The sequence below is a fragment of the Harpegnathos saltator genome, unplaced genomic scaffold, assembly GCF_003227715.2.
Source record: "Harpegnathos saltator strain DR-91 unplaced genomic scaffold, Hsal_v8.6 scaffold37, whole genome shotgun sequence".
NCBI classification, from domain to species: Eukaryota; Metazoa; Arthropoda; class Insecta; order Hymenoptera; family Formicidae; genus Harpegnathos; species Harpegnathos saltator.
In genome coordinates this window covers 1233588-1248455 of record NW_020230172.1, presented here as the reverse complement: position 1 = coordinate 1248455, position 14868 = coordinate 1233588, and the positions used below count along the sequence as shown (strand labels likewise).

At 45.8% G+C, this 14868-nt stretch overlaps 3 protein-coding genes across 7 annotated transcripts in view; 2 read left to right on the top strand and 1 right to left on the bottom strand.

Annotated features, from left to right (window-relative positions):
* The first annotated feature begins 3877 nt into the window (after positions 1 to 3877).
* On the top strand, positions 3878 to 6755 carry LOC105185528 (paired amphipathic helix protein Sin3a). Of its 5 annotated transcripts, none has more exons than XM_011145113.2 (8): positions 3878 to 4074; positions 4186 to 4443; positions 4523 to 4690; positions 4867 to 5019; positions 5169 to 5349; positions 5454 to 5512; positions 5678 to 5739; positions 5852 to 6006. In XM_011145113.2, exons 3-7 carry the CDS (start codon positions 4523 to 4525, stop codon positions 5717 to 5719), a joined length of 603 nt encoding a protein of 200 aa, XP_011143415.1. In that variant the 5' UTR covers positions 3878 to 4074; positions 4186 to 4443; the 3' UTR covers positions 5720 to 5739; positions 5852 to 6006. The 5 variants fall into 5 exon arrangements, with proteins under 5 accessions (XP_011143415.1, XP_011143414.1, XP_011143413.1 ...); XM_011145112.2 differs by having other exon boundaries at positions 3879 to 4074; positions 5678 to 5768; positions 5852 to 6022; XM_011145111.2 differs by having other exon boundaries at positions 3879 to 4074; positions 5169 to 5512; positions 5852 to 6755.
* Positions 6756 to 7804: 1049 nt separating this feature from the next.
* Positions 7805 to 14868, top strand: part of LOC105185530 (carbohydrate sulfotransferase 13) — a 44578-nt gene continuing 37514 nt past the window's right edge. The window contains exons 1-2 of the mRNA XM_025300490.1: positions 7805 to 7838; positions 7965 to 8079. Coding sequence (XP_025156275.1) covers positions 8031 to 8079 — 49 coding nt within the window. The 5' untranslated portion in view covers positions 7805 to 7838; positions 7965 to 8030. The remainder of the gene's footprint in view (positions 7839 to 7964; positions 8080 to 14868) is intronic.
* On the bottom strand, positions 9778 to 14830 carry LOC105185535 (cilia- and flagella-associated protein 70). The gene is made up of 11 exons (XM_025300491.1): positions 14696 to 14830; positions 14491 to 14634; positions 14012 to 14197; positions 13306 to 13439; positions 12919 to 13073; positions 12606 to 12769; positions 12113 to 12259; positions 11913 to 12043; positions 11692 to 11812; positions 10164 to 10263; positions 9778 to 9995 (listed from the first exon to the last, which is right to left on the bottom strand). Exons 2-11 carry the CDS (start codon positions 14548 to 14550, stop codon positions 9886 to 9888), a joined length of 1308 nt encoding a protein of 435 aa, XP_025156276.1. The 5' UTR covers positions 14551 to 14634; positions 14696 to 14830; the 3' UTR covers positions 9778 to 9885.

Sequence of the window (14868 nt, the reverse complement as noted above, 5' to 3'; positions counted from 1 at the left end):
CGAGAAAAGAAAGTCGGCTGAGTTGCGAGCGCGCGCTGCGCGAAAACGGCGAACGGAATTTCGCACAATTTCTGCCGGAAGTTCGGCGTTACGCGAATTCTGTCCAATTAAAATAACCGTTGTAAGGAATCGCGCTAACAGCCCAACTAAACTCTCTCTCTCTCTCTCTCTCTCTCTCTCTCTCTCTCTTCCTCTCGTCGGCACTTTTCTCCTCTCGCGCCCCTCCTCGCGATCGTATTGCGACCGCGGAAAGACGATCCAATTCCAAGCGACGCTTCCGCCAATGTTGTGTTATGCGATTACGGCAACCGCGAGACCACCCCTTTCCTTCACGACAACGACCACCACGACGACGACGACGACGACGACGACGACGACGACGACACCCCGTTTAGACTGTTTGGTATCGCCTCGGTTTCAGAAGACGGGGAAATCGCATTGGACCAGATCTAATTATGGAGCGCCGCCTCGCTTCCTAGATCTAGGGCTGTTTATAGTTCATCGGGGTCCGCGGATGGACGCTTTATTTTCGAGGGATCGCTCTGAATTAATGATGCGGACCCGCGAGATCAGCCCGAAATATTCTCGTGCATGGACGTCACGCGGCCGTCCGTCCGGTCCGTCCTGCCGTGCGGCGAAGGGGGGTTGGCGTAATCGCTCGGCACTTCTATTCTTCACCGACGCGATGAAACGTACGCGAGAAATTCGGACGGAAGGGAACGGCGATCGCGAGCGGACCCGCGCGCGCGGCTCTCCGCTCGCGGAGCGCGCAACCGAAAGAGGAGGGCGAGGGGAGCGGAAATGTTAAACGACGTCCCGCCAACGCGAGCGTAATGACGATAGCTGTTAAGGCTGTAACGGCACAATGCGAGGAAACGACCTCCGACTCTCTTCGAGAGACGCGTCGCTCGACGCAACGAATGAAAAGGAGCGGCTCTCGCTCGCCTTGCCCTCTTCCCTCCGCCGTCGGCGATCTAAATCTTCGGAGCGGATAGGAAAAGGGATCCCGACGACGACGACGACGACGACGACGACGACGACGACAGTGGGAGCTGTCGAGAGCGCACCAGATGGAACGCCGCTCGCGTCGAGAACTTTCGCCGTGATCGCTGCATCGTTACACACTTACGACAATCGGAGAACGGCGATACAGGCCGTTAAAGCTCGTGTCGGCGAGCGGAAGCGCTTGGAAGGTGACTTCGCGGAGTCAATCGGGTCTCAACAGGATACCACGAGCCGCCGCATCGCGGACTTTCACTCCCTTACTTCGCGTCGACACAATCGCGCGCGCGACGGTAGATCAACGAGTGTGCGCTTACGATCCGCGCACGATCCTTCTCGTCGTTTCTCTCTCTCTCTCTCTCTTGCTCACTCGTCTCTGGCCGCCTCTTCGTCACGATGGATCGATGGATCACCAAGCGCGACGTTTCGCCGCCAGTGTCACACGAAGCACGACGTCGTCGGCCGCCCAGCAAGCGTCACCCGGTCAACGATCGCCGTCGATCCTTTCGCGCGCGACCCTCGGCGGCGATTTCGCGAGGTCGACGCACACTGCGACAAAGAAACACTCCGGTCCGGGGCTGCAACCGGTTCCGACGGCCACCGACGATCGCGATCGGCACCGAGACCGCGAAAGACCGGTATTTTCTCACGCACGTGTCACGCGACCCCGGACGACGAAAGTCACTAGAAGGAGACCGGTAGCGACCCCCGCCTGGCGAGAAGACGAAGGGTGTGAGAGAGGACGTCGAAACGACAGACGAAGCGGCGGGAGGGTCGCCGATGGTGGTGGGTGGTGTGTTCGCGACATGGGGAAGGGGGAAGACTGTCGGCGGGGTGGAAGGCGAACGGACCGCGGGAAGGGGTTGCGAGTGCGCCGCAGAGGGGTGGAAGCGGCTCGGCGAGAAGAGATGCCAGCGGCGGGAGGGTTGCGACCGCGCAACCCCACCACGGCGCTACACCCACGGATTAAAAGGCGAAATGCCACCCCTATCGCATCCCTTCCTCGCGCCACCGCGAGATCCTGCGTGGTCCGCGCTTTTATCCGCGGGGGATGCTGCGCAGTCTCCGGAACGACACTGACACAGTGTGCTACCGACACACAGAGCGCGCGTCCGGCCCGAATGCGGCGCGTCTCGCGCAAGGATCATCCGAGAGATGACGACTCTACGCGGGCGGCGGGAATCCAGTCGATTCGACGCGCGAAGGGGTCGATTCGACGACGGCCTCTGCGACGACGACTGTTCCTGCGGTTTTTACGTTCGCGGTAATTGTACGTCGTCTTCCCTGTGACGCAAAGCTTATATTCTTGGTGCTGGGGTAGACGCGTCCCCGACGTCTCTCTTCCTCCTTCTTCGCTCGAATGACATGATAAAGAATTCGGCGGACAGGATATGGAGATCCTGTCGATTCGTTGACGTCGATCGATCTCGCGAGCGAGCCACCCTGATAATCGCTCGGCACGAATGCACAAAGTTAACCGACACAAATGTGGATTTATACTTTGTGACGTCGCCCGTTTCTGCAATATGAATTTCTACATTGACGTAAATATGTAACGAAATTAATCTGGAATATTCGTAATCTCTTTATCGTGGGAAATTTAAGCCGTATTACGCGTTCGAATTATTGGGAATAAACAAGTGTCATCCTGGCGATTGGTAAATTTTCAAAATTGAACGGCACGCACTGTTCCGCAGGATTCATCATATTTTCAAAGGCGACCGAAAGATCCTTCCAAAAGTATCCCCATGCCGTTTTCAGAGTGTCTTAAACTTACTCCGTTACCAATTCATTCACATTCTACAGATTTTTCAATCTCGAAAAAGTTTGAAACTAGTTTTCTCTTCGGAAAAAAAGAGGAAAAAAGTATCTCGCGTTTCGAGATCAATCGAGATCGATCACATCCATAGATGAAGCTCCAATCTCTTCACGACCCACGAGCCGGTCGTCATGGAACAGCCAGAAAGAGAACGAGGGTCGCAACGCTTTCTACAGGCGCACTATGCCATCTAGTATTGTGCGTAATAACCTCTCACCTCTTACATTGTATTCCCTACAGCACCCTGATAGGGTACATTACTCGAATATGAGAAATTATACATTCTGAATATCATTATAATTATCGGCTTCCTCCCTCTTTTTATACTTGTTAATTTTCTGATAAAATGCACCGAGCGCGAATACGAGAATTCACGGAGGAAGAAAATTTATTGTAACAGCTGAAAAACTTTGTTAGATCTTGTAGCGAATAAATAGTTTACGTAATAAAGCGAAGCCGATATCTTATATGTTGTAAGCATGATTTATTTTATTAACTACATGTAGCATGAATTATATTATTATCATTTATATTAGTGATATATAAATCATAAATCATCACAAGTCACAAGATAACGTCGAATATCATATACAGGATTCATTTATTTTATCTGTACATTTTACAATAAATACGTATACATGTGGCGAGGTGAAAGAACACGTTGTTTATGATGCCGCTTCCTCGGACCATTAATTATATTATTCAGCCGCTGGTAATGGTGGTAATAAGATCTTGTAAATTTTATCCTCCTCCCATTAGCTGTCGCTCCATTAGCTCTACTTCTTCGGTAAAAGTTAATAACGTCCATTAAAAATTTCATGGACGGATATTTGAAATATCCTATCTGGTAGCAAATTCGTTCGTACCTTCAGACACAACTCAGTCAACATGATACACGCACATAAACACCTTCCAGCTCCTGAATGCCTTCTCAGTCACCTTTCGAACGGTCGTCGAATATGGAATAGGAATAATACCATGCGCGACGCTTTCGAAACGCGTTCTAATTGGTAACGAATATTCATAGTTATCGTATCCTCAAGGATATAATTCAGTTTGACAACAACTACCGAGAGAGACGAGCAAACACACTTCCAAATATCTCCTCAGTGCTCTCTGGGACCATCATGAAATATACACCTACATGTATATGTATATGTATAAAGAATTTTATTAAGTCGTGCCGGCGTCCGACGCATTGTTCTTTCCTCTGATTCTTTTTGGGGCTGGAATTGTACACCACCGCAGTACACGTGAGTGCTGTGTAAATCTGTTCTACTTGCGGTATACATCCAACGCGATTTGCAATTAAGATCACATTGAACGTGCTTACAAATGTAACGGAATTCAATGTGTCTGGTTAGGTTCGACGAAACGTAGCATCCTACCAGCACTAGCGACCATTAAATTCAAGCACTTATCGCTAAATGCAGCAAGCGACCCATGAGATGGTACATGTAATGGTTTAAAATAACAGTTGAAATTAACGGTGGAATCAGCATTGTCGCATCTGCCCGATTCGATCTGACGCAGCTAGAAAAATTTCAAAAGCTGTACCATTTAATCTGCCAAAGCCTAACAATAGTCTGTTAACGCGATTGTTATCGACGGCGTGGGTCAAAGTGAGTAATCATTTATAAATATCAGTAATAATAGTGATAAACAATAAGAATCATTCGTCAATGTGTCTTATCACGTTAGATGAGTGCCTCTGAAGAAGGATCCGGTGTTACGCGTAACGACGACAGCGTAAATAACAACAATGACTTGCACATTGAAGCAGATAGTGATCATAACATGGATTGCCAGCTTGTGTCAGATTCGGAGATTCAAACACACATGCAGCAGCAATCGATAATAACGGTTAAAGTACGTATTGTTTATTCTTTTTTCTATGAAAATATAAAAGGACTCTCTCTCTCTCTCTCTCTCTCTCTCTCTCTCTCTTTTTCTCTTTCTCTTCCTTTCTTAATGTTAATATATAAATACGAGAAACTTGCGAATTTTTCTAATCAACAGGGTTACACTTTTGATTCGTTGTGCAGGTGCATTTAACTAACGTGAAGGCGCCTACATCCCTTCAGTACGATCCTAGTTTCAACAGTTCAAGTGACTTCTCAAATTTGCTCTCTACAGATAAGGAAAGTATTTTAAACTACATGGAAGAGGTGGAACAGACATTTATCAATAAACGACAGGTGATTAGCGGAATTAGTAATGTAGTCTACAATTTATAGCTATGAGAATGTTAAAGAATTGCAGCAATCATCTTTATCTTTAAACGACAAAGAGGATAAAAGGAACCAGAAACGCCTGACGTCTATCACTTTGATGTTTCCTTTCGCAGGTGTACGAAGACTTTATTATAATTTTGAAGAGTCTTTATGAGAAGCGCTTAAACCTCCCGTCTTTCATGACCCAAGCGATTCACATGTTCAAGGCTTATCCTGAGCTCATCGTTTGCCTCAATATCTTTATTACGCAGTGCAAAATAGAAGTGATGCTGAGTGACGGAAGACGTATTACCGGTATGCAACCACGAGACTCTATTCACAGCCCTGTGCTATCGCAGGATTGTGATCTGAAGAAAATTGCCGAATTCATCATGATTCACTCACGCGTTCAATTTAAGGAGGAACCACCAGTTTCGCAAACCATGCAAACAATGCAAACAACACAAACGATGCAAAAGTAAGTGTATTTCTCGTTAGGTCGCGAGTTTTCGAGCAGAATAACGCACGACGACACATTCATATATCATCTCGATATTTTTACAATTACATCCGCGGTGATTATAAGCCAGGCAAGTCGTATTTTGGCGAACGGTATCTTAAGCAACTATTCAATTACTTGCAGAAGTCAAGAGAGTGGTGCAACGTACGATGCCAAAAAAAGTGAAACTTACATAAATCTCCAAAGTACGTTGGATTATATAGACAAAGTAAAGGTATTATACAATCGTGAACAGTTACATAAAACAGCGAAGGGATCGACGAAAGCTTAACGTGTGTTATATTTATTACCTTTTAGTATCGCTTCTGCAACCAACCAGAAAAGTACGAATGTTTCGCAAAGATATTGAGCGGGTATGCAGTTAAGCAAAAGGGTAAGCATGGAACGGCTGAATTGAAAGAGGCACGGATGAAGGTATACAGAGATGTTATGCAACTTCTGGAAAATCATAAAGATTTGCAAGACGAGTTTGAAAAATTTTATAAATGAAGTAAAAAGAAAAACATTGCCAAGAGTCGCCTACACGTTCGACGTCTCTCTCTATTTCTTTTTCTCTGCGCGCAGTGGATTGCATGATTGTAATCAATATTAGCACTACTTAAGAAATTATATAAAATTATTCGTTGCCTTTAAGCACCGAATCCAATTTTAAAGTGAAACGCAATATTAATCAGACACATAATGTTCAAAGAATGCGCTTTTTATATCATGACGAAAATTAATTTAGTGCCGCTAAAAATATAACGATGTTATATTTTTTGCAATAAATACTTAGGTAATTATTTAAACTACGTGATTGATGCCTTCTAAACTAGTGAAAACTATAACATGACTATAGTATCACTTTATTCTAAACAATGTAAAATATTATGTACAAATAGGCAATGTACAGAATGTTCCTATGAAAAAATAAGACATGATCCTAATAATTGAGGAATTTTGGTTAGATTTACGCGAGTCTCATTGATTACTGCAGGGATTATATTAAACTTTATAAAACGCGGCATGTGTAATTGTAAAATAATCAACTCAAAAATGCACATTTGTATACGGCACTTATCTGAAAAATACTAATTTACGTTTAAATTGTTGACAACACTGCCGCTGAAATTACGATATGCTCGCGAATGTAGGTCGTACATATTTGATTGGATAATATTGCGTGTGTATCAGCAGCGTAATAAATGAATGTTTCATAATATTAACATGTTTAAAAAATATTGTTATACAAAAACATCAATTTATTAAATACAACAATATACAAACTGCAATACAATTGGTGTTGGGTATCAAACTGGACGCGATGTATTTTCGTAACCAACACGGTTATATGCTAAAAGTACAATCTATAATCTAACTTCCTTGGCCCCGTTAGTTACTCTATAAATTCTAACAATATTACAAACTATTGCAAACTTAATTTCTACCATTCGCGGTCTCTCTCCTCGAATATATAATACAAGTTGAATGTAACAAAGTCACTTATTTCGAAATCCCATATTCGGCTATGACGAACATCCGTAATTGATTGTATCCTCACTTCTACACTTGCGTACACAAATAGGCAATGTACTCAATGTTTCTGTTAATATTTCATGAATCTTTTTCATTATTTTTATTAATCAATATTTCATGAATATTCTTAATTATCACCACATGTAATTGGAGTTACAGAACTGTTATGAATTATTAAATAATTTACATTAAATTACACGCTTAAATAACACGCTCAGATGTTGCGGTACGATGCACAGTAGTAAAAACAGTGGTAAACATTGCCGTTTATATCATTTCTTTTGCAAACTAATGTTGTAGAGTTTTATCATAGTTATAAATTTTACTTGTAAAATTTTATGTTACATATACAACTTGAAAGAAAATAATTTGAAATTTTTAAAAATAACACAATACGTGTTGCGCATGTACTTGGCGCCCCTTTTTATCTTTTTGTTTAAAAAGGTAAATTTTATACAATGTTACGGGCTCTCTAAGACGCGTTCCGGCGGGACAAGGTCGCGCCATTTTGATAACAACATGTTCCTAAGTACGCAACTGCCGCGACCGCTTCCATTATTGTTTACGCCGGGGCGGCGGACGGATCGGCGGATCGCCGCGCGTAATAATTTCCGAATTTTCACGCTCGAGTGAAGTATACGCTCACAGTATACGCGCGCGTGTAACGTGAATATTCGTGCATGTGTGTGTGTGTGTGTGTGTGTGTGTGTGTGTGTGTGCGACGATCCGGAGCATCTTAAGCAATAGCAGTGTTTCATGGTCTTTAAAGGTAAACTTTTATTGGTTAACTTGGTTAAGTTGAAGAAGCTAATTTGTAGTCTCGAGTCTTCGTACTCTTGATGCGGGGCGCATTTGTCGCTGTAACACTAAAGAGGAAACTCGCTTTTTGTTACAGATCTGCTGGAGTTTGCGGCCACGCGATAGCTGCGGTTACACCGGGACGCAGTTTCGACGGACGCCGATGCCGCACCGAAGGATCCAGAGGAAGGCCGAGCAGAGTCATTTTGAAGGTGAGTTTCACTGATCGTTTGTACATTTTTTCTTGATTCATCGCGATCGAAAACCGAGCGACTGGAATAAAAGGCGATAAATTACGATGGCAAAGGATCAATATTTGTATTTAAATATCGGCGATGAATTGCACGGTGGAATAGCCGTTGTTGGAAAGTGAGTAGCGGCAGCGAAGGAGGTCACGATCCCGCGCGTTTAAAAAAAGAAAAGAAAAAGCTGGTTCGAGTCGATTGCGAGGGGCAACTCTCGCTGTAACAAACTATCAATTATTCGTTCTTCTTCCTGCTCTTGCTGGATAAAGGTCTTTTATCGAGTACGTGATATTTAGTCAAGTTTATTAATGTATTTCAATTGCCAGGACATTGCGCTTCTAGCGCCAGGACATTGCGCCTTGTGTACCAAGCATTGCGCTTCGTGCGCCAGGTTTCTGTTCACAGTTCCCACCGCCTCCCTTTACGACACCATCTTCAACGACTCCCGCCGCATCCTTTATCGGCGCTCCTGACCTGCGGTTGTCCGCCGCCTTCCTTCACGACGCCTGGATCTTCAACGACTCCCGCCGCCGCCTCCTCCATCGGCGCTCCTAACCTGCGGCTGTCCGCCGCCTCCCTTCACAACGCCTGGATCTTCAGCGGCTCCCGCCGCCTCCTCCGTCGGTGCTCCTGACCTGCGGCTGTCCGCCGCCTCGCTTCTCGACTCCTAGAACTTCAGCGGCTCCCGCCGCCTCCTCCGTCGGCGCTCCTGACCGGTGGCTGTCCGCCGCCTTACTTCTTGACGCCCAGACCTGCAGCGTTTCCTGCCACCTTTACCGTCAACGCTCCTGATCTGTAGCTGTTCGCCGTCTACTTCCCGACTTTTGGATCATCTTCGGCTACTGAAGCCCTTCTTGAAAACGCTATTGACCTGTCATCGTCGATTACCTCCACTCCCGCTAACCGAATCTGTCGTGACTCTCATCACCTCCAACGCTCTCTTCGAAATTCACGTGAATATATCTATTTTCATTATAAATAATTTTACTACATATATAGATAAAATACAGTCCACATAACAGCCGTACACCATGCTCAACGATTCCCAACGAGTTCGTGCAGAAGTTTCCACGACGCCTGGAAGCGAAAATATCGTCGATCCTATCGAGCCGCGTTCTGTAGACCGCTCCTTGCTCGTCGTCCTTACTCGCCTTCAATGGCATCCTGCTCTCTCTCTCTCTCTCTCTCTCTCTCTTTCTCGCCCTACTCCGAAGCGGGAGCGAGACCGCCAAAATTACTACGCTACGCAACCCGGACCTATACCGCACAGCACGTGCTCACCTCACGCGCCATGCGGTCGTCGCCCCACTCATTCATCACGCGCGCGTGCGCGCGTGCGCGCGCATCGCCTGAGCACGTGCTCGACCATGTGCTTGACAAAGCGAGCCTCTCGCGTTCGCTTCACGCGGCTCCTAATTCGCAAGTCGCAAAGCGACGTCGATGCGAGCAGCACGATACTTCATGACTTTCCCTTCAGATTCGATTCACAGACGTTGCGAGAAAAATCCCATCTATTAATGCATTGTCTTCGGTCTTTGGAAACTTTCGTTATTGACACTCCAACACGCGTAGAGCCGCGTAGACGCTGTGTTTCTTCGTCGACTTGTTGCAACTACCGCAAGTAGAGATTCGGCGACGCGTAAAGCTGTGTAAAACAAGTTGTGCTTTGCAGGTTGCGGATTACGAAAATTCTTTATTTCGCTTGACTCGGGCATTATCGCTTATCGATTTTACATCTCATTTTCTATCGATATTTCGCATCTCCTGTCGACGTCACCTTCTATTGGGCTGCTTGATCCAATATCCCCAAGTAGCGAACGACTCGCCGTCTGCTTCCTCTGTGGGTTTACGAAACACCTTTATCTTGACACGTGGAATTTCATCTGCGAACAAACAGCAACCGCGCACTCTTTCAACGTGTGCACACCGCGATACCGCGATTATTTTGCGTACTATCTAGCATCCGTGTATTTAGAACGGCAATGACGTCGAGATTTCGACGTCTTCGTACCCGGGAACAACTACTGCCGCACTGCCGGAAGCGACGTTACCTTCTTTTACGATTCGATATCGGGAGTCTTCGCTTGAGCGCCTGTCGCAGCTGATGGTTGCAAACATCGCTTGGAGCAAAATAAGAAGGAGCAGAGCGCACTGCAACGAAATATTAGTCCGTACATATAGATGTACCGATAAAAAGATTGTGTGATACTTACAAGTTTGGTCTCAAGTTATATATATGAGCTATATATAAGTTGTATGCAAATTATACAGGTTGCTAAATTTCAAACGTAGCAGGTAAAAAAATCTCGAAATCTATGATAGGTATTAAAAGAAGCTAAAACACCATGGTTCCATGATTTCGAAGGGGAAAGAGAATGGCATTATCAGTTTTTCATTTGGAGGGCATTTTCAAGGTCGACAGTTGAAGGTCGACTTAACTTTTTAAAATAGAAAGTCCAATTTTTTATTGTATCTTCTTTTTCTACCAATCAATTTTAACAACTTTTGTCTGAAACACTTTTTTATTTGCCTGTTGAAATGTGGAATGTTGAATGACCAAATGTTGAAAAAGCAAATTTTCCTTAAGTACCATTTCAAAAAATATTAGGCAAATAAAAAAATGTTTCAAACAAAAGTTGTTAAAATTAATTGGTAGAAAAAGAAGATTTAATAAAAAATTGGACTTTCTATTTTGAAAAATTAAGTCGACCTTCAACTGTCGACCTTTTGAAAATGCCCTCCAAATAAAAAACTGATAATGCCATTCTCTTTCCCCTTCGAAATCATGGAACATGGTGTTTTAGCTTTTTTTAACATCTATCACAGTTTTCGAGATTTTTTACCTGTTACGTTTGAAATTTAGCACCCTGTATGTAAATTCTACATAAACTACACAAAATTTGTCCGCATATGGCCCCGCACATTTGCGGCGGAAAAGAATTCGTAATCTTTGTAACTAGACTTGATGTAGGATTCTCCCATAGTGCTCTTAGCGGCCCAAAGCTTTCGACACTTGGCTTCGCAATCTTGGCGATGAATTGCGACGGACGCAACAATGAATGAAACACAAATCCGCCAATGAGATATCCACCAGCCGGCGACTCACCGCTGATTTCATCGCGGTCCGCTGCGAGTGCGCGACTGACCGAGCGTCCGAATTAAAACGGGAACTTATACGCGGGCGAGCCAGGCGGCATCTAGAGCGCGACCGGCGCGGACGTCGATTCTCTCCGCGGTCTGAGCGTTCGTTTTTCCACGGAGAAATCCGCATTGTCCTGCAAACGACAACGACGTGTCTCACACGCGAACGCGGCGCCGGCGCGGTGGCGACGAAAAAACGTCGGACTTTCTAATGGCTTCTCACTCGAGCGATTTGTCTGTAACACTGCTCGAACTCGTCGCGCCGTTGCAGAGACGCGTTCAACAGGCACAGGTACCTCCAGACGGTCACGTTGCGATTGTCGAGCTCGTTAGCCTCCGTCAGTGCCACCTCGGCTTCCGCGAAGCGCCGCAGCTGAAGCGGTTGTTATGCAAACGTCTCTCTTTGCGCGAGAGAGTCTCGATCGCGATCGAACTCACCTCGTAAAACGCGACCCCCGCGCCGAGCCACGTCTCCGCCGTCGGCGAAGTGTCGCACGCGCCGAGGAAGGCTCTTAACGCGCGCTCATAATCACCGGCATCCTCGTAGCACAGTCCCATCCTGTCGCATCACACAATGTCGACGTCAACGGCCGCGAGACACTCGAGGATCCTTTTTCTCGCTGTTTTTTTTCTTTTTTTTTTTCGCTAACGGGCTTTACCTTGTCCGCACCAGATGCAAATCGCCGGGTCTGCTGGACACCGTGCTGGCGAATTCGTAGCAACGTACGGCTTCCTCGAAATCGCCCCGTTGGAAGTGACAGTGCCCCATCAGGCCGCTTATCGAATAGTCCTGAGAGCACAAGGGACATTTATAGAATTTAGCTGCGCCACGTTGGGACGGTGATAGTAATCGACCAACCATTCCGTAAGTGCGTCTGGCTTCTTGCAAATGCGACAAAGCGTTCTCGTATCGGCGCGACACGTAATGCTGCACCGCCAGATAATACAAGACATGAGTAGCTCTGCCTACGCGAGACATCTCCTCCGCCAACGCGATACCGGCAAACTGCACAAACACCGAGCGTGACGATGATTACATTCTGCTAAATTCCATTACGGCTATTTAATCGTTGGGAACATATCGGGAGACCAGAGACAGCGCGCTATTTGACGCACTCGAAGCTTCGAGCATTCCAAGTATCGAGGTTCCTGTATTTATAGCTAACTTTGCTTGTAACTTATTCAGCGGTTTCTGTGACTAATTTTCTTTATAGCCAATTTATCTGTAACTGATTTCTTTCGTAATTAATTCCGAATATTCATGATTTCCTCGTTCGACTCCGTATCACGCTCCGAAGCTTCAAACGAAGCGTATTCATAATCCCAATTTTCCAAGGCGCCAAGCGCATTACGTCGCAAAGATGCAGCTTCAACAAGAACGTGGCGGCGATCGTGTACACGCTGTCGCGCGGACAATAAATCGTCGTCCATGCGAGCGGATCGTCACCCGAGACCTCCGTCCCTCCGTCCGCGTCTTCCAGGCACTTCCTCGCAATTCGCAAAGTGGTATCTGTTCCTGCGACGAGAGAGAGAGAGAGAGAGAGAGAGAGAGAGAGAGAGAGAGAGAGACAAAGAAAGGGAGAGAGCGAAACGCTCCCCGGTTAGGTTAGGTTTTCGTATTCGATTGCAAAGCCGAGCTGAAATGGCCGTCGAGCGCGTTCTTACCTGAACCTGGACAGTGGTCCGTGCGAATGTAAAACAGATGCAGATTGACCCAGCCCTCGAGGAACCGCGGATACAAGTCCGTGACGATCCTCAGGAAGACCTCGGCCTCTCGATAATTCCGCTCCCCGGCGAGGATTAATCCGTACATCGATAAACTGTGTACGAACGGAGATATTAATAACGACATTTTGCGCGAACGATTTTGCACGTATCTCTCATCGTCGCTTACAATAGGAGGATACAATAAAAAATGTAATTTGAAATATCCTTGTATCCGTCGGCGCTTTTCATCGGTTCTCTCTGTGTAATGTCTCCGTGTCTCGGAACTGTTTGTTGTTCCGAAATAAGAAAAAAAAAGAAACATACATTCCACATGATCTCACGTACGCAATTTTGTCCCGTCTGTCCGAAAGAATCGCCTCGCGGCTGCATTCTTTCGCGCGCTCCACATCGCCGACTTTCAAATGGAAGATCGCGTATTTGATCCACGCGACGGGATTCTTCTCGCCAGCGGCGATTGCCTGTGAAAAGAATCGCTTTCGCGTGTAACATGTCCGATAACGCCCGTTAACACGTTCAGTGATGCCGTGTGATGATCGCCGGTGACCGACTCGCTGTGATATTACCACGTGTCATTAAGCCTTAAGTTACGTACAAGTGACGATTAATTGCATCTGAAAAATCGACTGCAGCGCCAATAGAGAGCCAATGAAAGTATGTGTGTGTGTGTGTGTGTGTGTGAATTTTACTCTTCCTCCCCCTAATTCGATCAGCGGCTAAATTGTCGTACAACCAACGAAAATCAAAACGGCACCCAATATAATAACATACAAGATGTTATAAAATTGGTGGTACAATCCGAAAAAATGATTTCGCATGAGAAAATAAGCATCCGAAAATGCAAGAAAAAGATTTTACTTCAAAAATAATGATGTGAGCCAATTGCTGGTTGATGATATTGCAAATTAATGAATCACTAAATAAAAGAAATGTCATCCTAAATTTTCGTCTTATTTCTTCACGTGGAATCATCCTCCTTTGAGTTAAACCACCAACTCGCTGACATCCTGCAGAGCTTCGACATCACACGTACGGCCTGATGATGTCGCCTCGCGTCGTCCGTGTGTCCTAATTCGTGAGCTTCCTCGGCGTAGAAATACAAATTCGGGCAGATTGTGATCCTCGGCGAATAATCGCTCGTGAGACGACTCTCCACGATTTTATTAAGAGCTGAGTGCATCCGCTCGACGAGATACGTATACGTGGATGCTACGAAATTCTGTGGATACAAATCGCGACTTGGGCGAGTGCGATCGGGACGTAAACACATAAATGAATCCACGCTTAAAAGCCGGCGTCAATCCCAGAGCGGATATTTCGAGGAGTGAGGACGAGAAAGGGTATATTCGGGTTCTCGTGATATTCGACAAACTACAAATTAATTACAAGGCTCAGCTATTCGTAGAAGCTATTATCCTGCCGCAAAAAAATTATTCGCTCCCGACATCGCAAGCTCTTATAGGTCTTGTTAATTAATCTCTAGCGGATATTTCCCACAACTGAACGACGAACCTGGCTCTCGACGGACTCCACGTTGCTCACGTGCTTTTCGAATTTCTGGTCCAGCAACATGATCACTTTTGCCTTCAGGGTGCTCCGTACGTGCAGGTAATCGCCAGTTTTGTAGAGATATTGCGTGAAGCAGGTCAACTCGTCCTGAAAAGATCGCACAATGAGCCTGAACACAATACCACGTCGTCGATAAAGATTGTCGCACCTGTTCAGGAGTGAAACAGTACTTCTCGGTATCCTCTGTCTCTTCGACAGTGGAATCGTTCTCACGACTTTGCGACGCGGACAACTTTTCTCGTTTCTGTTCCTCGCGAAAGTCCTGAGACGAAAAGAAGGTCGCACTTCGCGAGAGTTTAGTTTGCGATACGGAATATATTA